Here is a 16,049-nt window from a genome sequence, read left to right as displayed (position 1 = left end):
TGTTAATATAATCATATCTGAATATCTTTCAGTCAAATATTTTACTCTTTAGTAAATTTAGTTTCACTTCTTACTATGTATGTCCATCTACCAAAGCCATTACAAGACTATGATTGAAAGATACTTCATTTACACACATTTGTTTTGAGTTTTCAAAGCATTAATTATAAACATATCTGACATAATTTTAAAATAATGGGACAGGGATAGAATCAACAGTTTCTAATAGATAATTTAACTACAGTTTTTGTTATTCAAATAAAAGTCTCAAACAAAAATAGGCAAGTATTTGATGCTAGAATATATTTTAAATACTCACCTATCTAAACAAAAAGTGTTTAAATTTTATTGTACATTGAAATTTTAGCACAAAGAACTACATTCATAACAACTTAGTGCTTTATATACATGCCAAAAATGGTTATGTGGGGAAATCACTGATTGCTACAATAAAACTTTCAATTATATCATCTATGAATGTTGCAGAACATTTCATTATTGATTCTTCAAAGGAGATATAACTGCTGAATGCTAAGTGTAATTTTGATTTGTCAACATTACTTTTGCTGTAATTAAAACCCTAAAGTGATCTTTAAATAACTCTTCATTCCAATTGCATCTTGATGAGTTTTTTTATCTCTGTAATTGGAATGCCAACACCTCAATAAGTGACTCATCCAACTACACTTGTCATACTTCAATGTTCCACACTTAAAAAAGCACCTCTAAGCACTTTCTGTTAGTACGTTTAGTTAGAAGGACATATTTGCTTAAACAACAACTGAAAAATAACTTGGGCAGAATTATGAAGTGATGTGATTTTAGTGATGTAAATCTCCTTTACTATTTATTTTATAAATTTGTTTTTTATATGGTATAATTAATTCACAATATTATATTTGGTTCAGGTATACAACAGAGTGATTCAATATTTTATAGATTATGCTTTTAAAGTTGTTATAAAATGTTGGCTATATTCCCTGTGCTATAAACTATATCTTTGTAGATATTTTATTTTATACATGGGAGTTTGTACTTCTTAATCCCCTAATTCCACTTGCCTCTTCCAACTTAAAAAGTTTTCTTTTTTAAAACTTGGTTGCTTCATCCTTCTCCACACTGGCATAAATTTGCAGAGCCTCATCTGACAGTATTAAATTATAAAAAATCCTCTCTTCCTTAACAGCTCATCTCTTTTCTTCTTCCAGATGCTTTGATCTAAGCTTACTGCCAGAGAAGAAAGCAGTCTCTTAAGAGAAGCCATACAAATGTATAGGCTTTGCTTGGAACCTCCCACTGAAAATTAGCTTCCCTGGTGGTTCAGCTGGTAAAGAATTCACCTGCAATGCAGGAGACCTGGGTTTGATCCCTGGGTTGGGAAGATCCCCTGGAAGAGGGCATAGCTATCCACTCTAGTGGTCTTGCTTGGAGAATCCCCATGGACAGAGGAGTCTGGTGGGCCGCAGTCTATGGGGTTGCACTTGTACTTTACAAGATATCTGAAGATGAAAACATCTAATAACAAAGGTGACATTAGGTCACTAGATATTAAAGAGATTAATCTTCATTGTGGGGAAAATTTAATCTATAAAGCGCCATCTGCATCTAAAATATTTTGAGTTGTTCATTTGAATTGTTTGTGGTTTCTGTTGAATTTGTGTCATCCTCATCTGATACTGTTCTTTTGTATTATGTCCTTCTCCTCTGCTGTTAATTCCTTTATCCTCAGATATTTTTTCCTCTAAGACCTTTTGCCCATCCCTAATTCCCCCTCATATCAAATTGCTTCCTTCATTTGTTTTATGTTTAGAGTCTTATAATCTACTCAGAGTTATAAAAAGTGGAAAAATAAAGTATATGTATTATTTCATATTTTTTCATATTCTAATAATTTCCTAAATGTTATTCTAACTTGAAAGCTATTTTTAATATTACTTTTTGTTGATGTTGTTCATTAAATAACAATAAATTTAGTCATGTATGTAATCTGTTTCATAAAGTAAATAATACTGTTTCACTGTCTTTAAAGAGTTTTATTTTCTTAGTATTTTTTTAAAAAAACTTACCAGATTGTAATAATAACCTTATTTTTACAAACAACTATTCTTCTGCTTCAATTCCATTGGAATATATGTATATATTAACTTATAAAAGTATCATCTACTTGCTATAAAAACTATTTAGAAAAATGCAATTAGAGAAAACATTGACAATGTTAATGATTTTTATGCATGATTATAGAAGTTCTGAATAAACAGATCTAGTTATTATTTACCAACATTGTCACAAAGGAATATAATAATGTAATATTAAATTAAGAAATGTATTTGATGAAACTATATAAAAAACTATATATATATATATTTTTTTTTTTTTCTAAATGAGTATTTTATGAACTGGTGACATACTAAGTCATTTGTGCTACTGGACTAACCTTTGTGTCTGTGAGATCCATCCATGTTGCTAAACTCGATATGATTTTCATCAGCCCAATAGAGTCTATGGTTGACATAATCTATTGTTAGTGCCATAGGTCTAGAAATCTTGGTTTCTATGACAACACTCTGATTGGTTCCATCCATTCCAACACGGCCAATGTGAGGGTACTCACAGCAGTCAATCCAATACAAATACCTAGAAAAGAAAATCAGCAGGCATATTATTCACAATCACTCAGGGAATAAAACACCATACAGTATTTATCTTATTTACTCAGCTATTCCCAAATTAATTCTTGTATCTCTCTAAATTGCAGTTTGCAAAAGCATACTCTAGTGCAAACTTTTGCTATGATTTTTTAAAAAATATGTAGTATACTTTGAAATATCCAGATAATTTTAAGCATGTTTCCTTTAGCAATTTTAAGCATGTCATGCATATAACATTTCAGGAACTGTTAACAAATTACAGATGCCCAAAATGAAAGATGTAAACTTTCAAAATGCATCTATAATGTTAGAGGAATAAAACAACCTAGATGTATTTTTTTCTTTTGTTTTACCTATAAAAAATTCAAAATGAATTATGGAGGAGTAGATTGTACTTTCTTAGATGTTCATTGTTCAATGTGATAGCCACTAGATAATTGTGATTCTTTAAATTAATTAAAATCATATAAAATTAAGGGAATTACAAAAGTGAAAAATAATTTCCTCCATTAAATGCTGTCAAAAAAGTATTACAAATTTTTAGAGATAATATAAAGTTTTTGAGGTCATTAAATTATGGGGTTTCCCTGGTGAAGCAGTGGTAAAGAATCCACCTGTCAGGAGACACAGGTTTGATCCCTTGGTTGGGAAAGTCCCCTGGTGAAGGAAATGGTAAATCACTCCAGCATTCTTGCTTGGGAAATTCCATGGACTGAGAAGTACTGTGGGCTATAGTCCAGGGGGTCAAAAAGAGTTGGACATGATTTAGCAACCAAATAACAGCAACAACATAGTAAATTATGAATTTCAAATAATCTGACCTCTGTGTAATAGCAAATCTAAATTTTTGTTTGTATTCTGAACTTTTTATTTGGCTAATATTATCATCATCTTGAACCAAGATACCAGAAAGAAGAGGAAGAACATATTTTATGGAGTCCAACAGCTCTTACATTACCCTCAGTAAGTTCAGTAAGAGTTTGAGGCTTGAAATTCTCTCCTTGATATTCAAATTTTTCATTATGAGACACAAACAGACTTCTACAGATGACTTTCCACTTTGAAATGTGTGAACTGAGCTCTACTTGGAGTATTTATAGTCCTATAATTTTCACTTCTGTGCTTTCATCATATCATCTGCCTTGCTCCTGTCTCTTCAATTATATAGATATTTTCATTCAGACATAACTTATATTGTCTCCTCTGTTCTCTACAAATTTTTCTCTGATTTGTGTCAGTTCACATTTTTCAAGGTATGTTATAAAATTATATATTTGAAAAATGGTTTTGTTAAGCAAAGTAAGCATCCTCTTTTTAATTATAGGACTTCTCATAGCTGTTAATATGGTATACATATAATGATTATCTAAGATAGAGCTATGATATCCTTTTTTATCACATAGTTTTGGGTAATACCATTTATTTTCCTAGAGCAGGTTGCAGGAAACAAACTTTACGAAACTCTGCTTTAGCTCTTTCTGGTCTACAGAATTTCTTTATCATCTGTATAATTGAACAACACATATATCATGCACATAGAAACCCACAAAGCAGTAATGACACAGGTTCTTGTGCTTCATATCAGAGAATCTAACTCAATAAATCAGTTGGTGGGGAATCTCTGATAAATACCCAAGCCATTCTTAACTGGATTGAAAAATGTGTCTTGAAACAGTGATTCACTAAAGTCATAATATATCAAACATTACTTAGCACTGAGAACACAGGGGTAAACATATAATTTTGCTATCAAAGATCTCTCAATGAATACAACAGAGGTGAATATTAAATCAAAGATTTAAAGAATATTACGATGAAAGTTTTTTTACCATGGAGGCACCAATGAAGGAACAACAATTTTACCTCAATGGAAAATGACATGGAAAATCTTATTACCACTAGTAGCTCTTTGAGCATAAATCTTATCTTCAAAACGACTTTACAAATTTCTTGATAGCAATGATCTTTCTCCTCTTTCAGAATTTAGAATAAAGTGTAATTTAAAGATTTTAATGCTGCAACAGGTCTTGAAGATCACATAGTTTCAGGCCTTCACTTCATTATAAACTGAAACTGTAAAATATTATGAGCTTTGTCCTAGTCTGTTACAATAGTGATAGCCAGAACAAGGGCCCAGGTCTCAAGAGTTACAGACTAACTTTTTTTAAAAGCATTTTTAGGTCAACCCAGAGGGATGGTATGGGGAGGGAGGATGGAGGAGGGTTCAGGATGGGAAACACATGTATACCTGTGGCAGATTCATTCTGATATATGGCAAAACCAATACAATATTGTAAAGTTAAAAAATAAAATAAGACACTATTAAAAAAATAACAAGCATTTTTATATTTAAGATAAAATTCTTATTCCATGAATAATGTTGTTTTGTCATTTTTTTTTCTAATCAACATTATGTAGAGTCTTAGAACAAAACCAAAAAATAAAAATCCTAGAAACAGATTATTGAGTTCAAATATCAGGTATACCCATGTGAATTGAGCACTCTAGTTAACTACCCCAAGCCTGGGTTTACTTATATGTTCAAAAGGGATAATAACAATAATTTCTCCTCACAGAGAAAAGCATTTTGAAGCATTTTTTGTTTTTCAACTCTAATTATTTACAATAAATTTTATACTTGGATAATATTTAATAGATTGCATTTTAGATGTAAAATGACAAGAATGTCTAGTAGACTTACTGAGAAGCTTAAATGTATAGTAATGAGGCTTAAGTATGGAAAAGGTAATGAAATTAAGCCATCAGAAGTTGACCACCCATAAAGAGAGATGCACAGTAAATCCTGTGCTTGTGAAAGCTCATTTGTGCTCATCGTGTCGGACTCTCTGCCACTGCATGTTCTATAGCCTGCCAGGCTCCTCTGTCCATGGGATTCTCCAGGCAAGAAAACTGGAGTGGGTTGCCATTTTCTCCTCCAGGGGATCTTCCCTATCCTGGGGTTTAACCCGGGTCTCTGACATCGCCTGTATTGGCAAGGCAGATTCTTTACCACTGAACCACCTGGGAAGTCCAATTTAAAAATTAGGCATGCTTGTAATTATTATGCAGTTTCTTTAATTTCTCACATAACTCATACTATCTATAGTAATTTAAATTCTGTAAAAAGGAAAGTTGTCAAAATAGGAAAAATTTTTGTTCTCTATGCCTTGTTTGGATGACTCTTGGAAAAGCTGCTCATGGCTCAAGGTAATTTTGTTACTGTAAACTCTAATGTGATGCAATAGAGAAAAGAGCTGACCAAATCTTGGAAACTGAATTAAATTCCTAGTTTAATATCATATTACCTAGAGGATCCTGAGAAAATCACTTAGTCATTTTGGCTGAATATTCTTTGTGAGTGTGTGTGTTCATTGCTCAGTTATGTCCGACTCTTTGTGACCCCATGGATTGTAGCCCACAAGGTTCCTCTGTCCATGGAATTCTCCAGGCAAGAATACTGGAGCGGGTAAGCCATTTCCTTCTCTCGGGGAAATTACCAACCCAGGAATCAAACTCAGGTCTCTCACATTGTGGACAGATACTTTACTCTCTGAGACACCAGGGAAACCTGTTCTTATTTGTACTAAAAATATAATAATAAAAACAATCATGTATTTTTCAGAGATTCTGAGAAAGCAATATAAGCATCTAAAGTGATATAACACAGACATATTTTTCTAATTTGTAAAATACTATAGAAGTGGTAGTGATCATCATTATCATTATCATTATTATTATTTGGAACTCCAACTTCCAATAGGTCATCCCACTTTCTTATATTTGCCCCTTTTCCTATGTTCCTCCTATTCTGAGGAAGTCATTTTTCTGTTTACCTGCCTTGCCCAAGTCTTGTAAGGTTTGTTTCATTGTTGTTGTTGTGTTGCATTACATTTTGATTTATTCCTAGCTCCTTTTTACTCTGTAAACTGGTATCAAAGTTCCACAATTATATATAGTTAATTTGCTCCCTTTGTATGAGTTTTTTTCAACTCTTTGGATATGCCATGCTCTCCTATATGTCTTTACTTTTCCATAAAACTTCTTTTTGCCTGAATTGCGTTCTGCTCTGTAGTGGACCACATAACCTGGCTAATTCATACTTCACCAGTCTTGTCCAGGAAAATCTCACTGATTCCAGTTGAGACAGACACATGTTCTGTTTTCTCGACTTTAGAGGTATTGCATTGTATGATAATTATTTGCTCATCTGCCTACTAACTGAACCAGTACTTTGAAACAGGGGTTGTATCTTTTATTTTTATACTATACCTAGAAGAGTGACAGATGTACTCTAGAGAAATATGAGTTGAATAAATGAATGAGCAGATGGATTTATTTTCTGTTAACCAGTCATAACATACTTCAATTTAATGTCTATGACAATGAATTTTTGTTATGTTGAAGTGACATTTTAAAGATAAAAGTATGCTCATTCTAATCCCAAAGAAAGGCAATGCCAAAGAATGTTAAAACTACCACACAATTGCACTCATTTCACATGCTAGAAAGGTAATGATTAAAATTCTGCAAGCCAGATTTCAACAGTAAGGGAACCGAAACTTCCAGATGTTCAAGCCCAAATTTAGAAAAGGCAGAGGAAGCAGAAGAACCAGAGATCAAATTGCCAAAATTCATTGAATCATAGAAAAGGCAAGAAAATTACAGGGAAAAAAACCCATCTACTTCTGCTTTATTGACTATGCCAAAGCCTTTGACTGTGTGGATCTCAACAAACTGTGGAAAATCCTTAAAGAGATGGGAATACCAGACCACCTTACCTGCTTCCTGAGAAACCTGTATGCAGCTCAAGAAGCAACAGTTAGAATCAGGCATGGAATAACAGACTGGTTGCAAACTGAGAAAGGAGTACGTCAAGGCTGTATATTGTCACTGTGCTTATTTAATTTATATACAGTATACACCATGAGTAATACTGGGCTGGATGAAGCACAGCTGGAATCAAGATTGTGGGAAGAAATATCAATAACTTCAGATATGAAGATGACACCACCATTATGGCAAAAAGTGAAGAGGAACTAAAGAGCCTCTTGATGAAAGTGAAAGAGGAGAGTGAAAAAGCTGGCTTAAAACTCAGCATTCAAAAAAAAAAAAATAAGATCATGGCATTTGGTCCCATTATTTCATGGCAAACAGATGGGGAAACAATGACAAACTTTATTTTCCTGGGCTCCAAAATCACTGCAGATGGTTACTGCAGCCACGAAATTCTTAAGACACTTGCTCCTTGGAAGAAAAACCATAACAAATTTAACAGTATCTTAAAAAGCAGAGACACTACTTTGCCAAAAATGTCTGTCTAGTCAAAGCTATGGTTTTTCCAGTAGTCATGCATGGATGTGAGAGTTGGACCATAAAGAAGGTTGAGCATTGAAGAATTGATGCTTTTGAACTGTGGTGTTGAAGAAGAGGCTTGAGAGTCCCTTGGACTGCAAGGAAATCAAACCAGTCCATCCTAAAGATCAGTCCTGAATATTCATTGGAAGGACTGATGATGAAGCTGAAACTCCAATACTTTGGCCACTTGATGGGAAGAACTGACTCATTAGAAAAGACCCTGATGCTGGGAAAGATTGAAGGCAGCAGGAGAAGGGGACAACAGAGGATGAGATGGTTGGATGGCATCACTGATTCAATGGACATGAGTTTTAATAAGCTCTGGGAGATGGTGAAGGAGAGGGAAGCCTGACATGCTGCAGTCCATGGAGTTGCAAAGAGTTGGACATTACTGAGTGACTGAACAATAACAATAACAAGCATAGTTATTGTTTTATATTTTATATTACAGTTTTATATTTTCTATTCTACTTTAAAATGCATCTACATCTCTTCTGTAAAAATTATTGTTTATAAATACTAAATATATATGATATTAATCACCCCAATTTATGATTAAATTAGTACACTGATTCCCAATCAATAATAGAATAATTGGGATAATTGGATTTCAGCTGAATTTTAACATAATAACCAGAAAGATGATCTGCCTACTTATATTTTCTTTTCCATTCTTACTAACCAACATATCCAAAATGATACCACTGATGTGCTACTATTATAAGAAAGTATCCCCAAGCTACCTTTTAAATGCTTATAGATGCTTTATTAGATTAGACATTCCAATGATCTTTATCTTCCCTAAACAATTCTTGCTCTATTCTTCACTAAATATTGGAACAGAGATTATACTTCTCAAGAAAACAGGGGTAGTAGTAGTATTGGTATATTCAAAACATATGCAAATTATGATAGCAATCAGACATAGAAAAGTTTAATTCCACCTTTATTGAATACTCAGAATTTAAGCTGTCATTTTTGGAGCAAGATTGTATAATAATTTAGACAGCTATGGCATTTCCATCCTGAAGCTCATCTCATATAAACTAAAATCCAAGTTGCCCTATTGTCTCACTCTGGGGAACCAGGAAAACAGTATGAATAAAAAGCTGTCATTAAATGTTATCTGTTAGAATCTGTTTATCTTTTGTTATACAGCTTTAATCATTTCATAAAAATACCTGATTTTTCTGTTTCTTGGGTTATAATCTGGGATTCCATATCATACTTCAAATATTATTTAATATTGAATCAAAGGAGTCTTTCATAATATCTGCAATAATTTAATATTTTATCATCTTAATTGATACTTTTGGCAGGTTTATATTGATGATAAGTTCAGACTGCATCAGTTTATGGGTTAATAACTCTCACCTGGGAGAAATAAACCTTAATGCTAGATTCAGCTGTGTTCACTAGGGTAGGATACATTTTGCTTTATAAATAGGAAATTTCAAAATACTGTTATTAACAAATAATGCTTCTTTTATTTAGAAAATAAAGCATCTTGAAAATTATGAGATGAGAGCTAAGACAGACAAACTGATTTGAAGAAAAGGACAATGGACAAACTAAAATATCTTCTGATAAAATACCAAATGACTCAAATATACATATTCTTTTGAATGAATGATGATGATAGCCAAACAATATCTGACCATTATTTCTTGTAATATCTATAGAATCAGACTCCACTGTGACTCTGTTTCATTTAAAATAGAATTGATACTCTTTTGTTACTATGGTAAAGAAAATATTTTAAAAGGTAACAAAATAGTCCACATAATTATATAGTGAAAAGTTAAAACTTACACCACTACCTTGGAAACAATTTGTAGTATTTACAGTACAAGTCTTCCCCATTAGGTATTGCTTTTACCCAAATTAATATTTAAAATTAAGCTCCATGCACACTATAATATGATCACTTTGTCAATTATAAACATGAGACAGTAAAATAGAGATAAATTATATTAGCAAGAAGTAAAATTTAATTATTGCATATGGTAAAAGCAGTGATTTCGTGAACTATTTAATGGGAAATTAATTAAGACAGCAGAAAATTCAGAGCACTAGAGTTAGTATAATACTTTTTTATTGCAAATGTGTGATATTTTTAAAAAGCAAATTTTCTCTAAATTTGTTACTTTAAAAACATGTTCAATAGGTTGAACTTCTACAGAGATCATTTTGGAGTATGTAATCACTCAAATTATAGTATTAAAAAAAGAGAATGATATGCCTTCTCTACCTACCAAAATAACATAATTGAAAGTTAATGATAATGATCATAAAATATAGAACTTTAGCAAGCAGTTTTGACACTTAAATGTGTGTTCATCCCTCATCTACATTCTCCAGCCAGCTGTCCTTGATCCTTATGATGACTTGTTCTTCATTCTCACAAAGAAATGCAAATAAAATCCAACACTAATATCATTCTTCCCTGATATTCCCACTATGCTTTCCCTATGAATGCGTGGATAATGCACTGTTATTTATTATTCATAGACACTACTTATGTCTCCTGCTGTAAAGTTGTTCAGGAATTGCAATACCTCCATTCTTGACTACTACAAATGCTGCAAAACAGTATCCAAGAGTTTATCTTTGCTTCTCTTTCCTCCAAGATTTAAAGGCATTATAATTGGGTAAAACTGTTTTATTCATTTCATACACTTATTGGTTTGTTAGAAGAGCTGTGTTTAAAATCTTATACTTGCTCTAAAATTCCATCATTTTAATTTTCTCTTTCTCTGTGATAGTCATATTTGTATTTTTGATTTCTCAGTTAAAACTTCTACACATTTACACTTTTAATTGGTTCCCAGGTTAAAGTCTACAGACCAGGATTTACCATATTGAACATAATCCACAGTCTTAAGCTTTAAGATTTTCAATGTTTGTTACAAACCCAGCACGAGGATCTAAAGACAGGTCCCTGGGAAACTTCAGCCTTTTGCTAACAAGTATAGTAGGGTATAAGCCATTAAGTTTGGATACTTCAATGATCCTTTTTTCTGTGTCAGACCAATAGAGGTTTTTTCCAATCCAATCGACAGCAAGTGCATTGGGGACGGCTGTGTTATGCACTACCTAACAAAATAAGAATTTAAAAAGTTAACATTTTAAATGCCTAGAATAAGAACAAAGCAATTACTTCTTGATTTTTTTATAGATACATAATTGTATTTAAACACTGAAATGGAATTTAGATAAGCACAACATATAGAACAATTTACCTAATAAAATTACTTATTTGTTTGTGAGATTACTCAATATGTAATCAGGCCCCTAGAAATTCCATAAAGGTTTAATGAAAGAAACACCAAAATAGAAAGTTGTTGGATGGCTACACAGTTATTTATTACATTTTCATCACAGTTTACTTATTCTCTCAAAATCTGGGGCAAAAATTCTATTACAGGTAGAGGCACACCCATACTAGCATGAAAAATAATTGATATCATCTATTAATAACAGGTTCTGGGGGAGATATCAATTAATTCAACACTCCCCCAACTGTCTTTGCCCTACTTAAACTACCTATTACAAAGAAAGAACGAATATAAGCAAAAATATACATTAAATATTTAACCTAACCAAAGGGAAGTATAAATGTATTCATTCAACAGTTGTGTTCAATTGCAACCTATGTCAAATATAATAAGGATATAGGCTATGTATGCACAAATATGCTGTATATAAAAAACTAATAACATTTATTCTGAATTATGCAACCTACTGATTATTTTGGTATTATATATATGTGTGTGTATATATATATATATAAGTATATATCTAATTTCAAGATTTCATTAATATTTTAAAAATTAATTGCTTCCACCAAAGCTCTATATACAATATTATAAATGGCTTCAAATTTTTTTAAGTAATAGAAGGGTTCAATCTACTTGAATCTGAACTTCTTTTAATATATTTTACTACATATATACAGTGCAAATGATTTTATTTTAAAACCCAAAATAATATAGAAATGGTGTCAAGTAGAGTAGTTCACATCTAGAATGTGACATGTGTTTAATTTTGATGCTCTCCACTCAAAGCATTCATGATTTTACACAAACGTATTCAACTATTTCCTTCTATAGCAAAATAATAGTTCTATAATTTCAATCTACATTCTAATAATTATTTTTTTCAATTTCAAATTCTCTAACTCAACATTTTCTTTCATATAAATCAACACAATTAAATCTCAGGCACTAATCATTCAAGCTGTAAGTATTCCTCACATTTTATAGGGTTGTGAATATAAGTTACAGATTTTTTTACTCAATTTGATTTTTATCTTATAGAATCATGTTATAATGAAACATGGATAAGAATCTTCAATTTCATATTTAAAATATATATTAACACCCTGTACAAACGTGAAATTCAAACCAACCTAATACATTCTATGAGTCATGTCATTACCATCAAATAACATTTTCTATTCAATTTAACCATACCAATACAATATTGAATTATCTCATCATTGTAATATCTAGATACCTTAATATCACTTCCATTTAAACACATTCTATTTATGCGACTGCCATTGGGTCGACTGGAATCAATCCAATAGATAAATTCTTCTCTGTAATCAAAGTCTATACCAATAACATTGTTTAATCCCTAAAAATAAAAAAGAATATATTTGAATAATAGTTAACAGAAATCTTACAATATTTTAGGAATTCATAAGAATCAATATTTCCTTTTGAATCTAAATGGTTACAGTTTTACAATAAAAATCATCTGTGACCAATTCTTTGTAAAAGCATCATATGTTTACATTTTCTCTATATCATACATGTAAGATGTTGCATAGTTTATTGGAGCATATTTCCAAATAGGAAACATATTGGAGTTTAAAGAGTTTAAAGAAAGCAGTTTAAGTAAATAGTCAATAATATGGTAAAAATTTTCTTTTAGAGCGATAAAGGAAAAGATTTTCATTTTAGGTAAACATTAATTTGATGCTATTATGAGTATACATCTAAATTGAAAAGGTAGACAATCCCCAATAATTTAAGATGAGATTTTGATAGATATCTGATGAAAGTCAGAAAAAGATTTTCAACGTTTACTTTCCCTAACAGCCTTTGGTTCAACAACATACTAACAGTCTCTGTTTTTCTCATGCTTCAAGCAGCCTGTTAGGCAACACAGTGCCATATTTGAATTTAAAAGTTAAAACTTTAGTGACTATTTAGCCAAAGAGGAACTTGGTTAATATCTTTTTATTCCACGTGGTAGAAATGTGAGGAAATCCTTCCTTTCAGACTCACAGTTGTTGCATTTTTTAGCAGGTAACAAAATTGAATGGGAATTCAGCTGATGGATTTATGGATAACACAGCTCCTTTGGCTGTTTCACTGTTTCACTGATTTGATGTGAGGATTGTTCACTAGGATCTGAGAATCTTCCTAGCTGTTGAGGTGTACAAATGATTGCCCAGGGGTTGGTTTAATTCTGACCTATTGTTAAGGCTCATAGATTTAGCATCCCAATGGGCTAACAAAACTTGAATCAAGATTGCAATTGTGTTAACTCACTTTGAGGGTTGAATATTAATTTATTAATATATAAACTCTTATATATTAAAAATAATTGACATTACAGACATTTGGCAAAGCCCCAGAGATATTTGCCATATCTTTCTATCTGATGTAAGATTTTTACATAAATATTTACTCTGAAGTTGTCATTAAAGTCACAAATTGGTTTAGGGGTCGCTTATGAGTTCTTATAATCCTATAAGTAAGGATTAGCATCTCCAAGGCAATTGTCTTTGTTGTTTTGTTTTCTTGTGGTTTGATTTGATTGCATTTGGGAAAGGATGTGTGCTCAGTTGCTCAGTTGTCCCACCCTTTTCGACCCCATGGACGGTAGCCCATCAGGCTCCTCTGTTCACAGGATGATTCTGGCAACAGTACTGGAGTTCGGTTGCCATTTCCTCCTGCAGGAGATGTGCCTGACCAGCGACTGAACCTGAATCTCCTGTGACTCTTGAATTGGCAGGTGGACTCCCACTTGAGCCACTTGGGAAGTCCTTGGGAAAGGGTGGTTAATTCCTAAATCTGAGTTCAGTTTCCACATTTATTCTCAAAATTCAGAATTTTATAATAACACTGCATCAGAGATACACACTTTTTAATAAAACTCTGGCAAAGGCTAAATTTTTGCTGTTTAGATTTTACTTATTTCCAGTGACTTCCAAGACTAAAAATCGCCTATGTGTGGAACTCAGAGCAGGTTCTGGCAAAACTGATTTTTTTCTTCTCGTAGCCAGGCTAAATTCTCAGGGTGATAGTGTTGAAAATCATTGGCTCAAATCTTATGCTTTCATTTGTCTTAAAAGAAGCAATTGTTTTCTTCAGTTCCAGATTATAAAGTCAACCCTAAATAGCTTAACCCTGCTATGCCCAGATGAATAAATACAAATATACTTCTTTCATATGGCATCACTAATCAAGAACAATGATTATAAATGCTAAAAAAAATGCAACTAACATTCAGTCTCAGATTCAAAAGATTCATTAAATATTCATTTGCACACTAAAATTTGGAGGACTCCCTAACTAAATACACATAAGCATTCAATCTAAGAAGTTATCTATGCAAAATCAATCAAGGTTCTAAATCATAAATTGAATATACTCCAAGTTTTGTAGAGCGCTTAATAAATTCAATAGTAGTCTATGATCTTGTATTCAAAAGCACTTTTCTTTGAAAGAATAAGGTATGGGTTAGGGTTCTGTGATGGACTGGCAATGCAGATAGGTAAATTAGAGCTCTTTAAGAACGATATGGACAGAAACTTGTTTCTCACTTTAGCAAAGATTTACCCACAATCTCCAGTCTTGGCAGAATTACCCTATTCCATTCTTTATAATAATCAATTTAGATAATGAAAATCCAGTTCCAAACTTAGCAAGTCAACTATAATAAATTAAATCCGTGGATGCAGAGGAATTGAAGCTTAGAATTCTGACATATCTATCAAGACAAATTAGTTATTTTCCTACAGCTTTACTATTAATCTCTACAGAAAACAGTGCAAAACTCTTTTTGAAGAATCATATGCAAGGAACATTAAAACAGTCAAGGGCATGGTCAAAATAATGTCAAAAAGCTAGAGTCATCCCAGTGGTTTCAGAGCTGAAAATTGGTTTCATCAAAATCCTACTTGCTTCTTTTATTTCTGTGGTTGAAGACTTGTACCCTTTGATTCAAGATGATTAATTTAGAAAATTGTGTTTTGTTTCTTTATACAATTTTACTGGAATGAAAGGCACTGCTAGAATTGAATTGGATAACATATTGGAAAGCTTCTTGATTAATTTTCATTTCTAAAATCCATGTACATTTTTAAATGTGTTATATGAATTTAAGTTATAGCTATCTTAGCTACAACTATATTTTAGAATATATAGGGTAAAAATGTTCTACCAGTTGTTATAATTTTATGCTATAAAACTTCATGAGATTGCTACTAATACAATAAAGAGAACTAATAAAACTAATAAAACTAAGGTATCAGAGTAAAATTTAAGATATTAGAGCAAATTATTCTTCCTAATTAACTATGCACAAAATTTCCAAAAAATTAAGGCAAGGATGTTGTCTTTTGATTTATTTTCACTGGGATAAAATGTGGAGAGACAATTGCTGATATTTTCTACTTCAGTCTACATATGTAGAAAAATCTTTGAGGAAAAAACATGGTTTTACTCCCTAGAACTCCTTGAAACTTTCTACAATGCTATGATGAAATTGTGGTTAAAAACAAATTTCCTAGGAAAAATGGTATACTTCAAGCAACCCACAGTCAAAACTTTAAAGCTTGTCTTTAATTTCTTGGGTCATTACATCCTTACTCAGTGGTCACCACTAACAAATGCTCTCCAAAGACACAGGTGTCCAGGGTCCGAATGGATTTCTTTATCTTCCTCATACCCTCTTCATTTCCATAAAATACACTAATTGTCTGAAATTCATACCGTCTTAAGTACTAATGATTCAGTTCAGTTCAGT

The 16,049-nt window shown here is 32.0% G+C and overlaps 1 protein-coding gene across 1 annotated transcript in view; it reads right to left on the bottom strand.

Annotated features, from left to right (window-relative positions):
• The window catches only part of LRP1B (LDL receptor related protein 1B), a 2,209,913-nt gene that overhangs the window by 280,178 nt on the left and 1,913,686 nt on the right, over window positions 1-16,049 (bottom strand). Inside the window, exons 58-60 of the mRNA XM_025261770.3 lie at window positions 12,522-12,644; window positions 10,918-11,099; window positions 2,435-2,634 (exon numbers count right to left, since the gene is read on the bottom strand). Coding sequence (XP_025117555.3) covers window positions 2,435-2,634; window positions 10,918-11,099; window positions 12,522-12,644 — 505 coding nt within the window. The remainder of the gene's footprint in view (window positions 1-2,434; window positions 2,635-10,917; window positions 11,100-12,521; window positions 12,645-16,049) is intronic.

The sequence above is a fragment of the Bubalus bubalis genome, chromosome 2, assembly GCF_019923935.1.
Source record: "Bubalus bubalis isolate 160015118507 breed Murrah chromosome 2, NDDB_SH_1, whole genome shotgun sequence".
NCBI classification, from domain to species: Eukaryota; Metazoa; Chordata; class Mammalia; order Artiodactyla; family Bovidae; genus Bubalus; species Bubalus bubalis.
Note: the sequence above shows the minus strand (reverse complement) of the source record. Positions and strands in the feature narration are given on the sequence as shown.